At 40.6% G+C, this 22,705-nt stretch overlaps 1 protein-coding gene across 3 annotated transcripts in view; it reads left to right on the forward strand.

Annotated features, from left to right (window-relative positions):
* The window catches only part of HSPBAP1 (HSPB1 associated protein 1), a 38,530-nt gene that overhangs the window by 10,492 nt on the left and 5,333 nt on the right, over positions 1-22,705 (forward strand). For 2 of the 3 annotated variants that reach the window (XM_069780968.1, XM_069780969.1), the window contains exons 2-5: positions 2,427-2,612; positions 8,238-8,422; positions 12,573-12,709; positions 15,858-16,029. In XM_069780968.1, coding sequence (XP_069637069.1) covers positions 2,427-2,612; positions 8,238-8,422; positions 12,573-12,709; positions 15,858-16,029 — 680 coding nt within the window. The remainder of the gene's footprint in view (positions 1-2,426; positions 2,613-8,237; positions 8,423-12,572; positions 12,710-15,857; positions 16,030-22,705) is intronic. The other variant, XM_069780970.1, reaches the window with a different exon arrangement.

Consider the following 22,705-nt stretch of genomic DNA (forward strand, 5'->3'; position numbering starts at 1 on the left):
CCACTGTCTATTCACTGCAGTTAAAACCACACCTTTCAAAAGGACAATATGCATGTGGAAATCACATTAGAAAGCCACGCAGAATCAACAGTTGGCTTCAATGAGCCTTCCTGTCTCTCCAGTAAAATTTCTGCTTTCGTAGCACATCCCAACTGTTGAGTGAAGTTACAGGATAAACCTGAAGCTTTTGCAATAAAACTCAGCTTTACAAAATCATCCAAAAAGTGCCACCGATTTCTTGTGTTTCTTTGGATTTACAACCTCTAAAATAATTAAATATACCGCCCTTAAAACAAAAACAATTGTGTAGTCAAAAAGACAGCCATGTGCAGCAATAAACTTGGCCTAAGCAGGAATAATTTAACTTTTGAGTTGGAAAATGTGAAAGGTACGTCAGGCCAGCCAGCTCCTGCATCGTGAAAGCCGCCTCTGTACGATATTATAATTGCACCGGTTAAAGGCGGAACAAGTTTTGTAAACCCTTGCCTTAGTCTTTGAACAGCATCACTGTGAAAAAACATGCTGAGCTTCAACCTCTTCCCATGCCTACAGCCAGCTCCTGGTAGCTGCACCGGCACGTGCTGTTGTGTCTGCAGATGGTCTTTCTGCCTTCTCTGGACCTGCTCCCTCTAGGTATGCTAACCTATTGCTCAGAAACCCCCAGAGCCTCCTTCGGGGGTAGGGCAGGCCATATGGTAAGACATACGGTCCCCGTGAGGCCTCCTTATGTCCTGGTTGTGGAAGTTGCTGGAGCGCGAGACTGAAGGCCAAGTGTTGTAGACATCTCTGTGTCACAGCAACACCATCCTGTCAAGTGTTGCTCTGCGTTTGAGAGGAAACGTGGAAAACAAACCGAAACCCAAACTCCCTCCTGTCGTCTGCCTTGAGGGAAGCCGTTTAAATATTTTATGTTCCGTGAAGATAAAGTATCAGAGGTCTTTAGTTTTAAAGCCTGAAGACGGAGTTTTAATGAGTGAAAGGAGAGAGGGATTCAGTGTTCCTGGAAGCCCATGGCAGAAGGGACCCCTTGGCTATAGGAAACCCCAGCCCTGATACTTCCCAATGAATTTGTGTGAAGACAGCAGCTTAATTTAGAAAACTAAAAAGTACAGCTATGCTGGAGTATAAATCCTGTTGAAAGAAGGGGGACTCACAGAAGTTGCCAAAGAGACATGGCATACAGCATGCACAGGGCTCCTCTTATTCCTGTCATTCCCACTTCAGCTTTCATATATTTATTTTAAACTGTTATGTTTGAAACAATCCTGAAGAACCTTCCTCGGTGATCCTGTTCCAGTGGGTCTTTTGTGTTTCCCCCAGCTGGCACCGCAGGGCTGCTCTGTGTGGGACTGGCTGGTTCTCCACTTATCTGTCCCACCACCCACGCACAGGGAGGAGCGAGAGGCAAAATTAGCACCCAGCAGTAAAGGGAATTTTCTTGTCCTGTATTTATTTAACCCATCGTGCATGCCAGACCATAATTTGACCCCTAAATAGTGTGATTGAATTGGTTTGTTTGTTTTAAATGAGCTGTTAGGAGTCATGGGGAACCATACATATCAATTCAGTATGTAAAATCTTAGGCATTATATGGATGCAAATTCTAGATGTGTTAACTTCAATAGAGGTTAAAATAATGAATGGATTTTTTTTATGATCCAAAGTTGTAGTCCACTGCTTCAGGTCTATGGAGCTGTTACATTTTATTTTTTTTTAAAAAATGAGGTTTTCCTTTTCAATATGTCCCTAAAGAAAAGTTGTTCTGAAAGTGCTGAGTTTATTCAAGACTGCCAGCATTTCAGCTTGACAGTTTCAGTGGGGCATATAAATCTCTAAACAGCAAAGGAGTAAATGGAAATCTTGGGTTAGTTTAGTTCTTGGATTGGCACGATTTCCTTTTTCTAAAATTTTGCAGATGAAATTTTAAAACACTTCAAAAATACCTGCTGTTTTGGTTACACTGCTGTTCCTTGGTTTAAATCAAATGCATAGGAACCTGGTGTGCTATCTGACAATGTGCTACACTTCTTGGAAAGAATCCTATGCAGAAAGACTGTTACTCATAAAATTTATGTTCTCTAAACTCTGTACATTATTTGTAAGGTTTTTTTATTGTTAGCCTAATTCTAAACAGTTTGGCTACAGTGCTTTATTGCCTAAGCTACAAGTGAAAATTCTAAGCACGTGCCTTTTTTTTTTTTTTTTTACATTTTGTGTGCTAATACACCGCTTTAATGTAGTGTAAGAATGTTCTTTCAGTGTTTGCAGTAGAAATTTGACTTAAAAAAATCTACAAATGTAATCAAATAATCAACCATAAACAAAGGAGGTGTTAGTTCTTAATGCTTCCTGTGCTGTGGGATATGGTAGGTAACACTTCATGTGTCATAAATCATCTCTCTACAGCTGTTTTTTTCTTTACATAGGTGAAGATGTCAAACCATTTACTCCTGAGAAGACCAAGGAAATTGTGATGTCTCTACAGCAACCTGCAGTCTTCTGTAACATGGTTGGCGACTGGCCAGCCCTGCACTGGAATGCGAAATACCTTTCTGCGGTGTTGGATGGAAAGACAATCCAATTTAGGCTAGGTCTGAAGACAGTGGATTTAGGTGAGACTGAGGTGGACAGATGTTACATGTCACAACTCTCTTTTTTAGGTTCTGCAATCCTCTGCCTCTCCATTATCATTGTTCACTCTCTAATGTATTGCTTTTCACCGCAGGCTTTGTTTTTAGGATATGGGATTTGCCCAACAGTGGAACTCTCCTTTCTCTTTCTTGTGTGTTTATTCTTAGTAGGAAGTCTGGTGGGTAACACTAACATATAAGAATCAAGAGTTTCAGTTTTCTTTCCTTGCTCTGTAGTGTTTGTGTTTGGTCCTGGTCTTATACATGATTCAGTTGTTCGCACGACCTGAGCTTCCACATCCACAAACCTGAGTGCGTTAAAGAATTAGCCAATTAACCAGTCTATCTTGTTTTTTTAATCTGTAAAATGGTGGTAATTCTCATCTTCCTCCAGAGGTTTTATAAGACTTTAGTGGTTTTCAATACTTTAAGGTCCTGTGATGAAAAATGCTATAGAAGTATAAAGCATTAAGAAAATCACTTGACACCAGTACAATAATTTCACCTCTAACCCTCCAGATCCACTCAGACATCTAGGAACATGCCATGGGAGAAAGACAATTTTTGCACTTGATTTTAAATACTACAACTTAATTTCTGGCTGTAGCCACACAATACTGGTCATAATCTGTCCATGGACACAAAGAGTTTCATACCAGGGAGCGAAGATAGAGGAAATGTGCTCCAAAGTGGCAATCTGCTAGCTGCTTTAGAGGTTATGCATTGCTTTATTCGTGCCCTGTACATCCTTTCCCCTCTCAACCACATACCAAAATACATTTTGCTGTGCACTTTCTCCCTTTTGCCTAAAGTATCTTGTCTCCCTTCAGTCTTGTTTTTTTCCTAGGCCAGACAAACTCAGTTCTTAAAAGATGTTAATATAAGTCATGGTTTTTTAGACCCCACCTAGTTATTCTTTCTGTACTCTTCTAACCTTCTTCAGTTGGACTATCTCTTTCTTAGAATGTAGGGTCGGCACAAAGACTCCAGATGAGGGTCTGCCAGTTGCTATGGAAGTAGTAGGATTACATAACATTATCTTACTTAACAACTGTATGAAATGTGCTTTCTTCACAGCATCATGACCATATTATTTCATGTTCAATTTTTGCAAGAGAAGTGATGAAACAGAAAGAAGTGTTCGAGGGAAAATGCTTGGCATTTTAGGATTTCAAAGCATTTTACCAGCATGGATTGATGATTCCTATGCCATTCCTGGGAAAACAGATGTTATTTATTCACTTTTTACAGATGGGATAACTGAGGTGTAGAATTAATACGCTGGTACACATTTTCACAGCAATGTCTTTATAGTCCAATGAGGTATCAGCGAGTTCTTACACTACAGGTAAAAGGCATTATCCCATTGCCAATAGGGAAGACATTGCATATATATGACATTTTCCTTGATACCTTGTTGACATATCTCAGTTGTAATATGCAAGGCTTACTAGGTAAAAGGGTAGATTTGGTCCTAGTCTCCATTAATTAGTAGGCACTTTTTGAGAGCCAAATAGGTGTGCCAACTAGGAAAGCTTCTGATGGGTTTTGATGGAGTGTTATGTAGCTAGGTGATGGATGGATTGATGCTACCAACTAAGTAGATGAGAGTCATCACTTAACAGTAACTTGTAGTCACTAGCAATATAAAGTGGATTTAAATTGGAATTTGTATCTTGAAGTTGCATCTATCTGTATTTTGCTTTTTCCTAAAGGAATCATTCCCTAGGCAGCAATCGGTTTGTCTCCAGGAACCTCCATCATATGCTAATGTGAGCTAGAAATGTCTTCAAGAAGATGGGTAGAGCCTTCAGGGGTTGTATTGTAACTGAATGAGACCTGTGATGCTATAAAAAATTTGCATTGTAAGGATATACTAGTGAAGCCATTAGCCAGAGTCTGAAATAATGCAATACATTTCATGTGTCACTGTCATTTGGAAGATGGTTGATCTCAACTCTTGCATGCTTAATATTGTTTTTCAGCAAGGGCTTCTCTTCCTTATCATTGTTCACACTAACTTTCCCAAATGAAGCAGAGGCAGTGATGTGGCTAGAGAAAGCAACAGGAGACTAATATTAAAATGGTATTGATCTCTTTGCATATTCCTCCCATATTTACAATAGCTTAATTGCCTTAAGACTAGACGGGACCACTCCTGCCACTGAGTCAGAAACATGCGCTAGAAAGAAACTGTTCTCCTGCTTGTAGGTATATTTTGGTGTCACTCTGAAATGGCTGCTTCAGAGTTTCTGAGATTATTTAAGCCACAAGGTTCATTTGGAAGATCTGAAATTATTTGAGACCTCTTACTATGACAACTTCTCATCTTTCTTTAGTGCCACATCTGCAGCCTGGGTGGGGATTCCCAAACTGAAGATTCCTTTATATAAGGAAGTGAGAACTACAAATGGGGCAACTCGATGGGAGTTGCTTGGATTTTATGTTTCTTTTCTTGATAGTTTGGAACTTCCTGAGGCATAATGGATGTGGAAGGCACATTTGAAACATGGAAAACACGGGAGCTAGCAGTATTATTTGTGTGAATTATTTGTACCTACCTAAGTTTGTGTGTTTGATAGTATCCTGTTTGATTACACAAGTTAAACAGTATGTGTCCATAAGAAGGAAAAAAATACAATTAAAGCATTAAGCATTGACAGAGATAAGATACCTCCAGAGAGAGTACCAGTGCTCATTACAAGAACAATGAAGGTGCTATTAATCAGGAAACCCCTACCCATCTAGTTCCAGCCATGCTAAAAGATTTATTTTTCTGAGGTGGGATGAAGGGTGGGCAGCAGCTACGGAAGTTGAGTTTCTGGCAGAGAAAATGCAGCATTATAGCCCATCTGTCTGATGGCTACCTGGAGCACATCAGCAATTACAAAGGAAGAAGAAAGCTTACACAAAACTGACTTCTGTATGCAGACGTTTCTTATTTTGACCGTTTTCTCTGGTTGTGTAGTAAAATGAATAAACAATGAGTTTACTGTGAAGAAGCTGGAGAGAACAAGAGGTTGTCATGCTGATCAGTTATGAGTCACAAGATCTCTGCAGGAAATTTCTCTCAGAGATGCTGGATAGAGCTGATGCTGTCAGATACGCAGTTGGATAGAAAAGGGCTGCAACTTGGACATCTGCCCAAAAGGTTTTACCACTAAGGACAGCAAAAGAATTCAAACCTCTGAGGTTTGATATAGCGAGGGACTGCAAAGATGGCTATAGACTCAGTAGCTGAATAGGAGGCTGAAAATATAGCACAAATACCATAGGCTGAATAAATGTCACATAAAGCTGAGTTTTGAGGTGGTTATTGGAGCTGGATGTGGATGGTCAGTTTTTTTGTTTTGTGAGTATGCCTGTGCTTTGTTATAGAATTAAATGGTTTTTCTTTGCTTGGATTATTTGTTTAAATAATTTTAATTCCTCAGCAGCTGTGAATAGACATTTGGTTTTCTTTAAAGAAATGGAGGAGACATTTCACTTGCATTCTTACTCGAGCTTTAGAGTATTTTCTAAGGCTATTATTTTTCCTACATTTCCCTTAGCATACATTGCAAACACTGTCTTTCTGAGTAGAATGGAATTTGGTGTCTGTCAGGACCAGACCTTAACTAAGGAAGGGAGCTGCTTCCTCCAAAAAGCACTTCTTCCCTCTCCCTCCCTCTGATTTCAATCTGTGGCATTAGGTGGGAGAGAGGAAGACTGTCATGCCTCCAGATACCATGTCATCAGACAGCACTGGTAGCTTACTTTAGACTTAGGTGTCTTAATCTATAATTTATCAATTACAAAACACCTTTTAGTCATTAAGTATTAGCAAACTGGTTAATAATGTTCTTGCTTCCAGCTGCCCATTGCTAACATTTTCACCCTAGTTGCAGTCTACAAATCCATCTAAGCAATCTGTCTAGATTGCCCAAATATGTTTTTTATTACTATTTATTTTTCCATCAGCACCTACACCTTGGTACTGTACAAGTTATAAATTAAACCAATAACCCTGCCCTGAGGAGATTGTGTCCTAGAAGATAGTCCTGCCTTTCATAGTTGGAATTTTTTAAATGAAGCTCAGAGTGAAATGCACTGTGAGGTAGAAAGGGTGTATTTCTTGCCTTTAAAACACTTACTCCTGAGTTATCTTGGAAACTAGGCAGTGTCCTGAGCACTCTTTGTTCTCATCAAAATAATACAGATACTGAGCCACCTTCAGTAGTGCTTGTATCTTTTATCTAATTTTTCCATCAGATCATCTTTTAGTAAAATGATGTGCATTGCATTAATGACAGTATCAGGAGGGCATTGGACTGCAACACAGACAGGGAATCAGATATAGGGGCTTTTGGTTATTGCAGGTGATTTATGTGTCTTGTATGCAGTTCTAAGGTAGGGAGCCCTTCTACTGCGCAGACCCAGGCTACAGATTGCGGAATAGCGGGGCTTATCTGACATTTTTAGTTGATGAATTTGGTAGTGAGGGGAAGAAAAACCACTACCTAGGCTACTACAATGGAAAATGGCAAAATAATAGTGGTAGAGGTTTTAAAAGCTGTTCTCCCACCCAAAGAGAATAAGAACAAATGTATGAGAGTCTGTGGGAATTGCTGCGATAACAAAATGAGAGCAGTAAAGAACGAAGAGCTGCTGCCATTGCTGCACAACATTGAAAGGATCCCATTTCTGAGCAGCTCTATGCAAGTTACACAAGGTTAAATTGCAGCTCTGTTATTGTCATTCAGGCAGGCTGCAGTAATTTTTTCCCAGTAGTAGTTATAGTAAAGTGAGTGATTATTTTTTTTTTTTTAACATCGGATAAGTCTCTTTGAAGCTAGCACAATTAGCGGCTGTGGGAAATGAAGATCTCTGATTAACCAGAAGTATGCTGTGATGTGGGTTATCTTGTAGGCCTTCCAAGTGACCTGACCTTCAGCTGAAAGGCTGTATCAGTCAGCCCGACCAAAGCATGACAGGAGCAAAACACTGCTGGTAAATACTTTCATGCCTGCCAAGGAACACCACAATATGCTTTTGTCAGTCCCAAATGAAAAATAAGGACACAGAGCATTTTAAATGGATCATTGCCACATGTGTGCCTCCATAATTTGCTTCCTATGCGTTACTGTGCTGATTTGGTTATCCTTTAGGTGGGAAAGGGAAAAGATGAACATGTCCATCTACATAAATCCATGGAGACAAAATAAAGGGTACACAAATACTAGTGTGCACATTTGCAGCTCACACTTAAGAAGGGAGATGAAGCAAAGGACAGGCTCTCAGCTGTTCAGGGAACTTAGGTGAATTATTGAGTTACTGTGCTGAAGGGTGCCTTGCACATGAACAACAGTAACTATTGGTGTTCTTTTATCTCACAGCAAGTACATGGTAACAGCCACTCACTTAAACCTTAATGAAAAAGCAGTAGTCTCAGACTTTAATTACAAGTTAGGTGGTGAGAACCATTTTATTGACCAGAGTCAAGCCACCTAGTCCCTCTTCATATCTCATGTTGCATTTAACCAGAGCTGGGAGAGAAACTGCGTGTTTTTTTTACTGGTTCTGTGCTTAATGCTTATGTAGTATTTGGCTTTTCTTTTGTTGCTCTAGTTCCCCAGTTTGAAACCAGGTGTAACTACGTGAAGGCTACACTTGAAGAGTTTTTGGCTTGGAGTTGTGGGCAGCCGTCTTGTCTCTCTGGACCATTCAGTTGTTACGAGTACTCCAGATATTGGGCTTATGCTGACTACAAATACATTGCCAGGATATTTGAAGACAAGCCAGAAATTTTCCAGGTAAAGCATTAATATTATCTCTTCCTAGTTTAATCATTGCAAATTATCTAGTGTAGCTTTTGAAGCCTCTAATGCTATCCCTTCTCTGCTCCTTTGGCCATTTATTTTAAAATTTTGAAATAAAAGCTATTGGCTCTCAGGCTAATGGGGGACTAGTACCAACTGGCAGCCATCTAAAATTCTGGGTCTCCTTATATGCTTAAAAACATCACCACAAGTGACAAAAACAACTACCACATTGGCAGCACTCCCCTTCCCATTTAGCCCAGCATCATTTTGTGGCTGGGCAGGCTTGGGGAGCACTGAGTTACACGTGTGACCTCTGCAGCTAAACACCTTCCCTACACCTCTGCTGAAGGTATGGAATTGAGGTGGGAATAGGGTGTGGAGATGACAGGCAGCCAGCAGGTCTGGCATGTTGCAAACTTGAGACCCTGCTGCTGCCCCAGACCCACCTTACACCTGAACAGTACCCAAATTAACAGCTCCACTCAGGAGAGAGGATTAGATGGCATGAATTCACTTGTAGCAACAAGGCTGTAACATGGTTTCACTCCGTGTTTTGCCTTATGGTTAGTTTTCTCAAGTAGTACAGTTCCTTCCCTTAATATATTTAGATTAACTGTTTGTGAGGAGGAGAGATTCTGAGTCTGCGGGATTATTATAACTTGATTATCTGTGGAGGTAGTAAAATACCTGAAGTAACCTGTCTCTGGAGGTACATAATCTATAGTAATTTCCAAATGCAGGTATTACGACACCTACCTGGGATATTTTCTTTTACTTTCTTCATGTCTATCTGTGATTTCAATGTATTGGTTCATCTACATTCCTGCTAATTCTCCTTGCAAATTGTCAGAGGGCAAAATTAAGGATAGCTATACAAAAGGTGTATTTTTTTCAAAAGATGTAAGGAAAGAATAGTAAATGAAGCCTTATTCATTTCTATACTTTCAAATGTGAAGGTGGAATCATAATTCCCTGCAAACACTGTATCAGTGGGATGACAGACAGTACAAACTGATAAGCCCCCTCAAATTAATTATTTCCTCAGAAAGCATTTCCCATGCTCCTTATATGTATTTTATTCTTTTATACCAGTAAAATTAGTATTTTTCAGCGCGCGGTCTTTTTTCAGACTGTCTCCTTTCCCAACCCCTGTTCTGTGGGTCAGAAGGTAAAGTTTGGGCACAAAGACCATCTTACCTTTCTTTCTCCCCTCCCTTCCTAAACACACTGAAACACAACCAGGATCACATAAACTTGGGCTGCACAACTCTGATACTGGGTCATGTTGTTTGAACTAAGTTGTGAGCTCTGTGGATGTTTCAGGCTTCCCCAGATTTTTGAGTGACTTCCTCTCTCTGTGGTCCTGCCTTGGTCTTCTCTCTTTCTGCCTCAACAGACAGCATTTTCCTGTGTTTTATGCCACAAGGTAATAGCAACTCAGAAGACCTGAACAGCCTGCTGCTTTATTCGGTCAATAAAAACACACTTGAAGGAAACAACCATTTTCCTCCCTCCTTCTTCCCCTTGTCCCCATTCAAGAACAAAATTGAGGCTCCAGGAATTGCATTTCTGTGCAGGTGTCACACCACAACCTCATCACCTGACCTATAACAAGCAACAGATTGTACCGCAGTTTTAGAATAGACACATGTAATGGTTATGCTGTGGATTTTTTTTAAAGCAGAATCTGGGAAGGAAAAAATCGATGGTGTTATGCAAGCAAATATGGTGTATGTCATCTGCCGGTTTCACAGGCATGGGAGTGAAATGCATCCATCAGTTCCAGACTCATATGGCTTTTGAAACACTGCTACCGAATTTATACCAGCCAGAAGAGTTCTTTGTAGAAATTCTCTTCCATTCTTGTGTGAATTTGATGATAACCCCTTTCTTCTTTTTAGATTTTATTTAGATTTACATAAGGTGATTTGAAGGGGAAAAGAAGGCCAACTGCACTGTTATTTATAGTGATTAATAGGGCCATTTAGAAGTTGTTTGAAATTTAGATTGCACTGTTTATCATTTACAGTTGTGTGGGCTAAGGTAATGATTCCATTATTCTAATCTATGAGCAGTATCTAGCATCTTACGTTTTTTGTTCAGTTGATATTTCATTACAGAATTTGAGATATAAATCAGAAGCAAGATATATGCGTGAAGTTTAAATAGAAATGAGACCTTTTAAAGTGACATACGGGTACAGATTAACTTCATTATAAGCAGCAAATGAAATAAATATAATTCACAAGTAATGTGCCATCTGTTATGGTTGGAACACCTTTTAGTGCATTTCTTCTTACTGTGGCTTTTTATTGTAGAAAAGGAACCCACTGTGACAAGATTTCAGTAATCCTACCAGTTCCTTTTCAGTTCATTGGTTAAAAACTATTTTACCCATAATCACTTCAACTATTTACTACAGCTGCAGCATTTTCAGAAAGTTCTTTTAAATCTAATATTGATTATGTGTGCTTTCTTTCCACTTAAATTGTAACAAAATACAAAAACTATTTAGGTGTGAGATTAAAGTGTAGAGATGGTGTTACGCTTAACTTTATCACTGAAATAGTTGTATTGGATTTTAAATTTTATGGCTGCTGAAATCTATAGGAGCAACTTTTTCTTTTTGATTTTTTGCTGCCTTTGACAAATGTTTATATTACACTTCTCCATTTTTTTCAAATGATATCTTTAAAATCAATAACTCTGAAATTCAAAATCTTGAGCAACACCTAATTTTGGGGAGGGCTATCGCTCATTTTGAGGGTTTCCTGATACAGACTCATGGTGAAGTCATCCTTATAATAATGTCTAGCTCTAGTTTTCCTCATCCATAGATCTTAAAAAAGGATAGTCATCCACCTGTCTGCAAGCAGCTAGCTTACATACTTAAATTAGGAGGCTAGACTCCTATTTTCTCTTTAAAGACAGCAGAAAGAGAGAGGCTTTTCCAAGGCATGATTGAGAGTGCTTTGACAAGAGCAGGAGCCAAGCTTAAATTAGGTTCCTAAAGTTAGGTGATGTGAATGACCCCAAAGTGCTTTACTGAAACGGAACAAATACTGTTATCTTCCTTTCAAGATGGGAAAAATAAAGCTCAGAGATGAACTGATTTGCCTGAGACCATCAGTAAGCCAGGAGTTGAATTTCTGTTTCCTAAGGCTCAGTCTGGGGCTCCAGCCAAAAGGCAGCAGTACCTCTGGCCAGTATACTTCAAGTGCTTTCCAGTAAACAAATGATCAGGCCCTGCAGGTGGCAGGGGGAGCTACAGAAACATGGGAAAGCTTTATCCAAGCTATACAGAGCCATCCTGCAAAACCCTTGAACTATCTGAAAAATACCTCACTGTCCCTCTCGTTCCAGCTGTCATCCCCAGGGGATTACTTGTGGGAGGACCAATGGACTGGAAAGCTCCAGGATCATGTTCATAACACATGCATACCTGTTCTGCCCTTTCTCACCCGGTAATCAAATTGTTTTAAGTTCATTGCCTCCACAGTTCCAAAGGCAGGAGAAGAATATGTCCATTAAATAATAAAAAACTTTAAAAAAACAGCATACCACTGGGTCAGAGATAGGGTAAAGTCTGCATTTCCAGAATACATGGAGAAAGCTGAGACAGGAGCAAAGAGAGCAAATATGCCACATGGATTATCAAATTGGTTTGAAAAGGGAATAGGGATTTTTCCTTCCTTCCACTCTTTCTTTTTTTAAATGCTCTATATCAGAATTTTTCTAAAAGCAATCCTGAGCTTGTGTGGATGGTTAAGAGTGGAGAAAGGAAAAAAGAGTGAAAAGAAGGAAAAGAAGCCACGTGTGGCAATGAGCAGTTGGGCAGCCCTTCTGTAGAGCAAATGGGTGACTTGAGTGATATGAAAGACCAACATGAGCACTGGAGACAGAGCTCTGGGAGGCTGTGTAGTCAGAAAAAGAAAAAAGTCAGCAGAAGAAATGCTACTAGAGAGGAGAATTTTGGAGGAAGGAGCACAGGCCATGCATGCAAGAACTCCATCAAAGAGCAACAGCTGCAGTGGATAAAGAGCAACTGAACAGTGGAGGGGAAGACAAGAGACTCAGAGAACTGAGGGTAGGATGTGAATCAGTTCAACAGCTTACATAAATAACCTTTTCATTGCTGTAGGATATAAGGTGGTCTGACTTTGGTTTTCCTGGAAGAAGTGGAAAAGAGAGCACGCTGTGGATTGGTTCTGAAGGAGCAAACACCCCCTGCCATTTGGACTCCTATGGCTGCAACTTAGTGTTGCAAGTACAAGGAAGGTAACAAGTACATATACATACAACAAATACAGGGGAAGTTACACTGTGCTATAAAGTTCGTTTTGGACTCTTGAGTATTAATTCTAGGTCCTGATTATGTTAGTTTTCTGACCTCTCAGCGACTGAAGAGCATCAGAACTATTTTATAGGAAATGGCAGAACTTCAGGGGGTTGGAGTTTGACTGGGTCATAGAGGTAACAATTTTATTCTGTTTGAGGAAGATCTTTGCTGATCTGTGTGTTATGTGGTCCAATAATAAACGTTTTAATCTTCCTAGTAGTTACAAATTCAGGAATTTGGAAGTGGGAGATAAAGAGTTAAAAACAAAAAGCCCAGAAACAAAATAGAAATAAACTGCTTTAGACTTTTACAATATTCTCTGTGCAACAGCCTCTAATAGCCTGCTAGAATAAATTTAAAAGGGGAATATCAGGATGGGAGCAGCCAGCTGTGAGCAAAGTTGAAAGGGACATTTAAGGCTCCAGACTAATTTTGGAGCACGTAGCTTTGTTGCTGTATCTTTCTGCCTGTTTGCATGCTGTCTCCCCCTTCCCCCCCCCCTTCTTTGTTTTCTTCTTTCCTTGCATATTGGCCTCAGGGTTTTTTTGTTATCTATTATTGCTAGACTAATGCTAGAGTAACAAAACAAGTTGCATGCATTTTTTAGGTTTGAGAGTATAGAGTGGAAGGAGTAATTTGCCAGCGGGATTTTAATGTGGTTAATTACTCTAACATTTTATAGAACAGTAAAATCATGGTGGTCTTGTGATTAAGGTGCAGGACTGGAAGTCAGGCATGCTGGCTTCTGTGCTGGGCAGTGCCACAGGTTGACTGGCTTTAAGGCCCAAGGCAAATTATCTGATCTGTAAGAAGGGTGACTCTGTTTAGCTCTCAAGTGGGTTTTCATTCATGTTTACAAATAGCCTTGAGATCCTTGGGTGAATGTGCAGCAGAGACACTGTGGAAGCAGCCCTCAGCACTGTGCTTTGCTGCAGTCAGTCCTGTAGACTTCAGATCTCATCAGTAAACATTATGCATTGAAGTCCAGACACTTAAGTGTATTTAGGAGCCAGAAATCTCATTGAAAACCATGAGATTTACATGCTTAAATATCTTGTAAGGATCCACCTAAATACTGGGTACTAAATAAGTACAGTAATCTAGCAGACCTGATACCTGCCCTGCCTCTTTGATCTCTACCTTCAGGTGTTGAACTTGAGCCAGAGTTCCAGCATCACGTAGCAATTTTGCCTGCCTTCCCAAGACACTTCCTCCTCCTCTGGTAGAACAAAATCCTTGTTCCTCTCAGGGAAAGAAGCAGCCTAAAGCCTTTGCATGGCCTGAAAAGACAAAGTTGTTTTCCTTTCAGAGCAAAGCCTATAAATAGATTGCAAACTTCCACAAGCTTGTGAATCCTCTGCTTCTTCAGAGCAGAAAGATTCCCTCTTGAGACTCACAAACAAGACAGGCTTTGTAACAGAATATAAGCTTATGCTAAACTTAAATAGATTTGCCTTTGCAGGAAAGCCAGGGATGACTCCTTAGCCCTTTGTTGCTATCTTGAATGTCTTCCTTGCATCCCTCAGGCTTCTTAATTTTTTGCTTCATGATATTGCTTTGTCATGAGCCTGCAGGATTAACCCATGAGCCTCCTAACCTAGTTATTCTCTGCCCCTTCAGAGGGTCTATCTTGGAGGGCAAAGCAAAGTTGCAATAGGGCTTGAGTTTCAGGAGAACTATTTTTTGTGCTTGCACCCAGCAGTAGCTTTGGTGATTACCAAGAAATGTCAGCAGCCTATGGCACTTCCATCTGTCCCAGTCTCTGAAGTTCTGGCTATCCTGCTATTCCTGTGTCTTCTGGTTTTGTGCCATTTGGTTGCTTTTTCAGATCTGTGACTTAGAACTGACAATTAGAAGCAGTAGGCAAAAAGCAGGAAGTGAGTACCGAGGAAAGAGACAAAAAGAAAAGATCTCGCTAGAGTCTGAAACAAAGAGCTGCACAAATTGTCCAACTGTGCTGTAAAGTACTGCCTTTACTTTTCCACTGCTTAGTGCACGGGTCACCGTTGTACTGACTGTCTGGCGCCTTTTCAATGTAATAAATTCTCTCTTTGTGTATTCCTTTCCGGTTATTTCCATCACCTAAAGTACTGCCATATAAAACTCCTCTTTCTAAATAACATATGTACCTGCTAAGATATTTCATTTATAGTACCCATAAAACTGGCACCACCAGTTCTGGCATATTCTTTTTCTCTCCTTGATCTGGTCTATGTAACTGAAAAAGAAACATTAGCTCCTAAGGACGAGGTCCGTGTCTCAGCTCTGCTTGGCCCTGCACTGTGGTGTGTTGACCCAATTCTCTGGGCACATAGAGAGCAACCTGCAACACGAGTGCCCTGATGAGCAGAACGACCCTGTCCTGCTCCATCTGAGCATTTAGTCACACCAGTGAGTTCTTAACCCCAGTGGCCCACACAAGCCACATTCTCATCACGTGGTACTAATAACACAAAAAAATACGGGTGTTTCAGGATGCTTATGTCTGCGAATGTCTCTGGTTTTTATTTATGCCATCTGTGGTATAGAAGCATCAAGGTGAGTTTTACTAAGAATGAGGGGTTTGCGACTAACAGCCAGGTATTGTAGGTGAAGATAGGAGACAGAAGATCGTGTCCATACCCCTTTACGATTACCATTGTAAACACACAATGCCCTCCTTTTAAAACATGGGTGCAGCAGCTATTCATTCCATGAATGAAAGTACGCTGTCTGTAACAAAACTGTTTCCCCTGGTTTATAGAGCAATTTTTAATGCTCTGAGCATCTGTAAATGCTGCATGTTGTTCTGTAAAAGGGAGGAAAGAGGAACCAGATGGAAGAGCTTTTTTAAAAAATTTTATTTTATCTGCCTTTTAAAAATAATTTGTGAGAAGCTGTAAATCTTTTCAGTTAAAAAATTAAAAAGTGGAATATTTTAAAAACACTTTCAGGAGACAGCCTGTAAGCACTGCCTGTGTTCTCACTGCGTAGGAGATTCACACAGCAAGGCAGATTTATGTTTTATTGAAAACCTTGCTACTGCCTTTAGTTCTTTGCTGTAACTGACATGCACTGAATACATTTTTATCTTCTCTCTATTTTCAGGAAGAGATGGCACCTCTTCCCACCTGGTGACACCAGTTTCCTTTATCCCACCAGGATCCCTTATGAGGAATCCAGCATATTCAGCAAAGTCAACATTGCCAACCCTGACCTGAAACGCTTTCCTGAGTTTAGGAACACAACAGCCCATGTGGTTACACTCAGTCCAGGACAGGTACCATTCACATATGAGCTTTACATTACTTTAAAGATTCTAGTAAATTGTTTAACTGGCTAATTATGGGCTAGGAAATCTTAACAAATTGACTGTGGAACTTCCCTCTACCTACAGTCTGCACTCAGGCTTGTTACATTTCTCTCAGCACAGGAACTTCCTTTGCTCACAGTTACTTTACTAGCCCTTTTTGTACAAAACCTGCAAACATTTGGAGAGTTAGTTCAATCAGCTGCCCAATTCCATCACAGTTCTTGCCATCACCTCCAATTTGTCTGCTTTAAAAGTTTCTTGAACAGTACTCTAACCTGTCTACTCTGAAACCAGTATGTTCCATAAAATGTGTTTGATTAATGAGCGTGTAGAGCCAACAAAGGAACTCATGTTTTGATAGTGAATAACCTTCACCAGGGAACATTGGCCCAACTTGTTGCTTTAGTAGCAGGGTATTATAATGATGATACTTGCATTTAGAACACACACCATCCAGAGGTTTCACAGTGCTTTACAAGAATGTGAAGATATTATTAACCCTGTTTTACTGAGAAAGTTCAGTTATAAGTGCTTGCCTTACGGCCACACAGGCAGTCAGCAGCAATATGAGAGTAGGGCTCAGGACTCTTAATTCCTAGTCTTCTGCCGTAAATAGTGTCCTTCTTTATTTAATCAACATGGTCTGTATTTGGAGTCTGAATTACCCTTTTTCATTTGTTCAGTAGTGCACGTCCTTGTAAAGCACCCCTGCGCATCTCAAACTGTCAGGACTTTCCAAAGGGATTCTGCAATGTTCATTGCTCTGACTGCTTAAGATGGTGGAGTGGCTGCTTGTAGTGCCTTTTCACGCTTCTCCTACCAGATGTTGTCACCTCTTTTGACCTGCCAGCTCAGCAACCTGTGCTAGTTCTCCTTTGCCCCTGGCTGGCAAACCCACCTGCCTTCAACAATTGGAAGAACTGATTTTTGCTAATCTAGCTAATTTTGAGGAGGCAGAGTGAGGAGCGCTCCTGTGAACTGGTGAGATTGCAGGCTGGAGCAGGATAGTTTTTTCCAACAAGAGGATGATGTCTATTGCCTGGGAAGAGTATGCTATTCTGCTGGTACAGTTGCAAATGGGGAATCCGTGATCAACCTTCATTGTTTGCACTACATTAGCTCCTAGTCATACTCCTAAAATAAATGATTAGTTTCACATTCTACACTTTGTAAGGTTGCAGTGTTCAATAATTTAAAGCACAAAGAACAAATTTTTACTACTGATAAAAATGCCACATCCATTCAGCACTGTATTATCCATGATCCCCAACACTAATTCAATTTATAATCTCCTTTGGAATGATCAAGTATGGTAGTAAACCTTTAATATGATCTTCATTTTAATTAGGCTTAAAGCAATTACAAGTTAATCTTGCTAGGAATAAAGATCTTGAGCCAGCTCAGTAATACAAGTTGTCTGCATCGCCATGAAGGAGATACTGTTTAGATTTCTGTGGAGAAGGTAATGTAAAGGCAATGACAGAGCCATGAGGTATTGCCTTCATCCATTTTATCAGCACCTTTTGGGTGGTGCTTTCCTGCATCCCATCCAGAAGCTTATGGGGCAGGTGACTGGAGACTCCTGCTGCTTGATGGAGAGGAAAGGAATGACCTAGAAGAACTTCTTTGTTAACAAGGGAGAGGATGCCTAAATAATAACAATCTTGATACATACTTAGCCGTGGTTTTCATGTGGAATTAATACAATTACTGCAGAATTTGCAGCCAGCTTTATTTTGTAATAATATATAGCATCTCCACTCCTTCCCAGAGGATACACAGAACATTTTGGATTAGGTATTGTAGCAATAAAGGGTTGAAAAATAAAGACAAAGGTGTTCTTAGGTATTCAAGAGAGCAACTGCATGTAGGCTGAGTGCAGCTTTGAATATCAAAAACTTCATGTGTAAAATGCCACCTTCTGGTCGTTGTTTGCTACAAGCCATTTTTCTACACCCATTTAAGGCTTTAAAGCAGAATTCCTACCTATAACATTGTACCAATGCACAATACGTACTTCGGTTGCATCCTTTGTGCCCTTTCACTGTATTGTTCAGAGGTGAATATCTGTTATGAGTTTAGGTAGTTGGCTGAGACTTTTTTATAAGGTTTCATCCTGTACTTCACCAGTGACTGTGGGCTGAATTTCCAGAGACGTCTTAATACGGCCTCCAGTTATACATTAGTGATCTGTTCTTGATAACAAATTATGATAACATTTAGATCTCTAATTTATTTAAATAGGCAGCTGAGTAGTTTTAGGGTTTGCAGCGGTACCTGACTATATCCAAGAAGTTACAAGCTCAGTTTGCATCACACAAATGTAGGGGCTTCTTATAAATATTTGGACCTGGTCACCTATGCAATGTTTGCAAGGCTGAGTGGTAAGTACAGAGCAGGAGGTTGACTGCTGGTGGATTTGTGCTCACTGAACTAGTGATTTTTCACCCAAAGCTTTAGTATTTTGTTTTATTTCTTCATAAATTCTGCAGTATTTCTAATAATGCCTTGATTGTTTTCACAAATATACAAATACTGCTTAAAAGATTGCACATGGGGCAAAACATGTCTGTTCTAGTATATTCCACCCCACACTCTGGGACAGGTGTTAAGAGAGTTAGGGCAAGATCTGCTACCCTCAACTTAAACCCTTCCAGGACAAATCTCCTGTCTGCCATCAGTGGGAAGAACCTGGTACCTCTCAAGGTGATTCATCCTCCTTGTCTTATACAATTACAGTCCTACAGAATCATTCATCCCATCTTGTCCTTCAGCACAGGCTATAAAAGAATGCTTTTAGATGCATAGATGCTTAAATTTTTTGATGATTAAAAATAGGAGAGAAGAATCCCACCTGAAAAGGCTACAAAAAAAATGAGATGCTGTACAAATACAAAATCATTGATCATTCTTTCCTCTGCCCCACTTCTTACCAGCTTCTTGCTTCCTTCCTGCTCACTAATGTAGTTTTCTTAATCCATCTTCCTCTTAATGCATATCCATATAACTAGACAATGGTAAAAAGACAAAAAAGCACATCTCGGCTTGTCTGAAGGTAGACACACGAGGCTCCACACATCTGCCCTCCTAATGGAGAGCAAGCACCTTGTACACTGGGCTCCCATGAGCAACGCCATTCCCTCTCATGCTACCCCAGACCGGAGGGGTAGTGGACACCAGGACCCATGGTGTTACAGGCAGCACTCAGCTGCCCTGCTGCCTGCTCTCCTGCCTCCTTGTGTCTCAGGCACAGAGGAGTTGCAGCACAGCTCTAGATACCAGAGGTGCAAGAAAAGGCCTAACTGAGCTAGTCTTAGAGGCACATTGAGTCCGAGAAGGATGCTCCTTTCCAGCCTTGAAAAACATCATCACAGTGGGGAAAAAATTACTTTAAAAAAAGATCAACGTAACTGCTTGCTGTCTCTCACTGCGGTCTGCTGCTCAGAAGCTCTCCTCCCCTGCTTTTGCTTGCCTGCTTTCTGAACACATCTCAGACTCAGTCTGTGTCCACAGCTACAGTTATCACTAAGTTCCTGTGTAAAGCTGCCAGGTTTTCTCTTCCTGTGCTCCTGCTGCAGTATCTAACACACCATGGGATCCTGCTCAGCAGCCAGAGCTCTCAACAGCACAGGCAGACCTCTGACGTCTGACCCAACCCTGAGCAAGCAGAAATCTGCGTGAAGTCAGGGCGGGATTTCCCTATATGCCACCTTTAAAGAAAAGGGATGAGAGCTTCAGATTGGGTTTAAAGTGGGCAGCAGCAAAACAGACAGTCTGAATAACCAAGAAAAATATAATTGATACCAAAAAAAAAGTGTTGTTTTAAGTCAGGAAATGCAGTAATTCAAACTTTTTAAAAGGCAATGAAATAAATGTTCCAGCTCAAAGTATACAAAATACTTTTTAAAAGGGGCTGCAGTGAAAACCTACTTTTGTTGGAGAAAAGTTTAAGTGATTGAGTAAAGAAGAATTCAGAGTTGTCCACAGCATTATGCATAGTAGACGGTCGATAATTCTGTTGTGGGAAAGGAAGAAAGAATTTTCATGTGTGAGGCTGCAGAGCTAGCCCCAAGTCACCCCACAGAGAAGGCAGAACAGCCCAGTTCAGCCTGTAGACACCAGAACTATTGTCTCCATCAGAGAGAGGCAGAAAAGTCCAGGAGCTGAATTTACACTCGTATTGGTGATGAAAACACCACTCAGCCTGCAACACACATGGAGAACCCCACGAATGCCCAAAAAGTCAAGCAAACCAAAGGTGAAAGCTGCCAGTTCCTAACTTTATTTTTCCACCTCTTCCCTTAGTTTCCCTCAGTCCCTTGCCTGGGTCCGTATGGACACAGCGTGGTAACAGCCCCATTCCCTTCCTGTTCGCAGTGCTTTTCCCCAGGGTTGTGCCTGCGTTTCTGGCATCAGTGGCCCTTGTTGCTCTGTTTCAGCAGGTGGGAAGACACCAGCTCAGAAGGGAGGACGAAGGCAGGATAAGAAGCACTTCCCTAGCACCAGGGCAGCCAGGCACCAGCTGGGACAGGCCATAGGCTGGGGTGGCAGCACCCTGACAGAGTCCTCACATGGTGCTCCCACAGGGTTGACTATGTGTTTATTTATTTTATTTTTCATTGCCAGGGTTGCAAGCAGCTGTGGGATTTACTTGGGTCCCCCCGCAGCCCCCCATCTTTGTCTTCCCATCACGCTGGTGTTCTTTGGTGCTTCTTTTTCTTGCGCATTTACCCAAATATCTTTTTCTAAAGAGCAGGAATTTCTTGGTATAATATTTCACTTCAGGGTATGCTTTCTTTTTGAAGCAATTCCACCTTTGCCCTACCTTTGCACTACATCGAGTTAATCATGTCCATTGAGAATTTAAACCTCTTCTGTTCTGTGTGCTGTACAAGTCTTCAGCGTTGCTCCACTTGCTCTCCCAACTGTTCTCTTGGTTTCTTTCCTCGCGTTACAGACCAGAATTTCATTTTATCTTTCCTGGGATTTCTGTCCTACTTTGACTTCATCTGCCATATTTGCCTATCACTAGCCCTATTATCTGATTGGTTGCTGTTTAGATCAGTACCTTCCCAGCCCGCAAAGCTAGATAGATTCTGTAGAAAGCAGGCTAACACAAGATTATCTCTTAGCTTGGAATAGTTCTGTCTTGCTTTGGCACTTTAGGTTTTCCCTGTAAAACATTTGCTGCATTTTTGTGTGTGTGTATTTCACTGTGGTTTTCTTTCACATTTCCTATTGAAATGTAGTTTCAAATGTAGTTAAATCTGTTTCCCATATTCATAAACATATAGAAGTTGTCTTTATTTTATTGTGGAATTGATAGTTGGGGGGGGGGGGTTGCTTCTAGTTTGCAAACCTCAAAGAATACTAGTTTATAAAGGTAGAAGAATCCTACTCTGCTTCTCTCTCTGATGATTTTTTTTTTTGTCTTGTTAGTTCTCCTGCTCCCTGGCCAGCTGGATTTTTTGTTTTTAATTTTTTCCATTTCTTCATCTTCCTTAAAGTTTTAGTCCTTTTGCTTTTTGATAATTTCCATTTTCTTGCTGCTATAAATCCTTATTTTAACAAGCATAAGCTTGCCCAAAAATAAAAGGAGAGCAACTGTCTTTATGGTACCTGTTTTGCCTCTTGGAGTCACAGCTCTGTAGCTCCTCTATAAATGGCATCAGCTGTGGAAATACACAACTTCGCAGTTACTAGCCTTAACCTGCTGGCAAGTAAAATCTGCTTAGTCTCTCCAAAGACCAAGTTCCTCCTCTCTGGTTTGAAAAGACTGGACTAGTTGGGGGATTGTATTTTCCTCCTAGTTATATCTCCTCTTTCCAAAGCAATTCTGTCTCTGCTTTGCATGAGTCGCATTGAACCAGCACATTCCATTCCTAATTTCCATCTTGTTTTTCCAGGCAGCCCCTGTTACTGAAATATTCATACACTTCCCTTAATTTGCTTCTTGCTTTTGTTCCCTTGCTACATAGTCCCTCTGCACCATACCCCAATTCCCTAGCGTCTTCATCCATTTCTCCAGCATGTTGCAAGCTCACTATGCCTTCTTCTGCTGTATAACAAAGTTTTTGAGGGTTCATCATTATATCCTATCATTTGGAGGGCACCCAGATTCTTTAACAGAGTTCAGTATAGGAACCCCTATAGAGCAGATGAGTGTTTGTTTTCTTGGTGTGATTCTGCAGTCAGTGAAGTGTAGGCAAACACTTGCTAACAGATAGACCCATTGCAGCTAATGCAACTGCACTTTTCATTTGAAGTGTAGGTTTCTGTGATAAAAGCACCACTCAAACTTGCTCAGTGTAGAAAGTGTGTTTTGGCTTCAGACCATGTAGGGTTTTGTACACTTGTAGGTGTCAGGAATAACTAATTGGTGATATTTTTTGAATAATGGCCCTCCATAGACTGACTTCCTTCTGTTTTGTATGCTCTACTGGATTAAAGTACAATTTCCAAATGTTTTTGACCTTTAGAGAGCCAATGGTTTTTTTGTTTGACTTAAATTGAAACTTGTGGAGAACATTTTGTCCTCTGGCCCAAAAATGACTCTGCTCTGACTGCCCTGTAAGTGTTTGCAGTATTAGGGCCACAGTCATTGTTCCCTACATAGACATTTTCTCATTAGCCATGTTTTGAT

This window comes from Haliaeetus albicilla, chromosome 4 (genome assembly GCF_947461875.1).
Source record: "Haliaeetus albicilla chromosome 4, bHalAlb1.1, whole genome shotgun sequence".
NCBI classification, from domain to species: Eukaryota; Metazoa; Chordata; class Aves; order Accipitriformes; family Accipitridae; genus Haliaeetus; species Haliaeetus albicilla.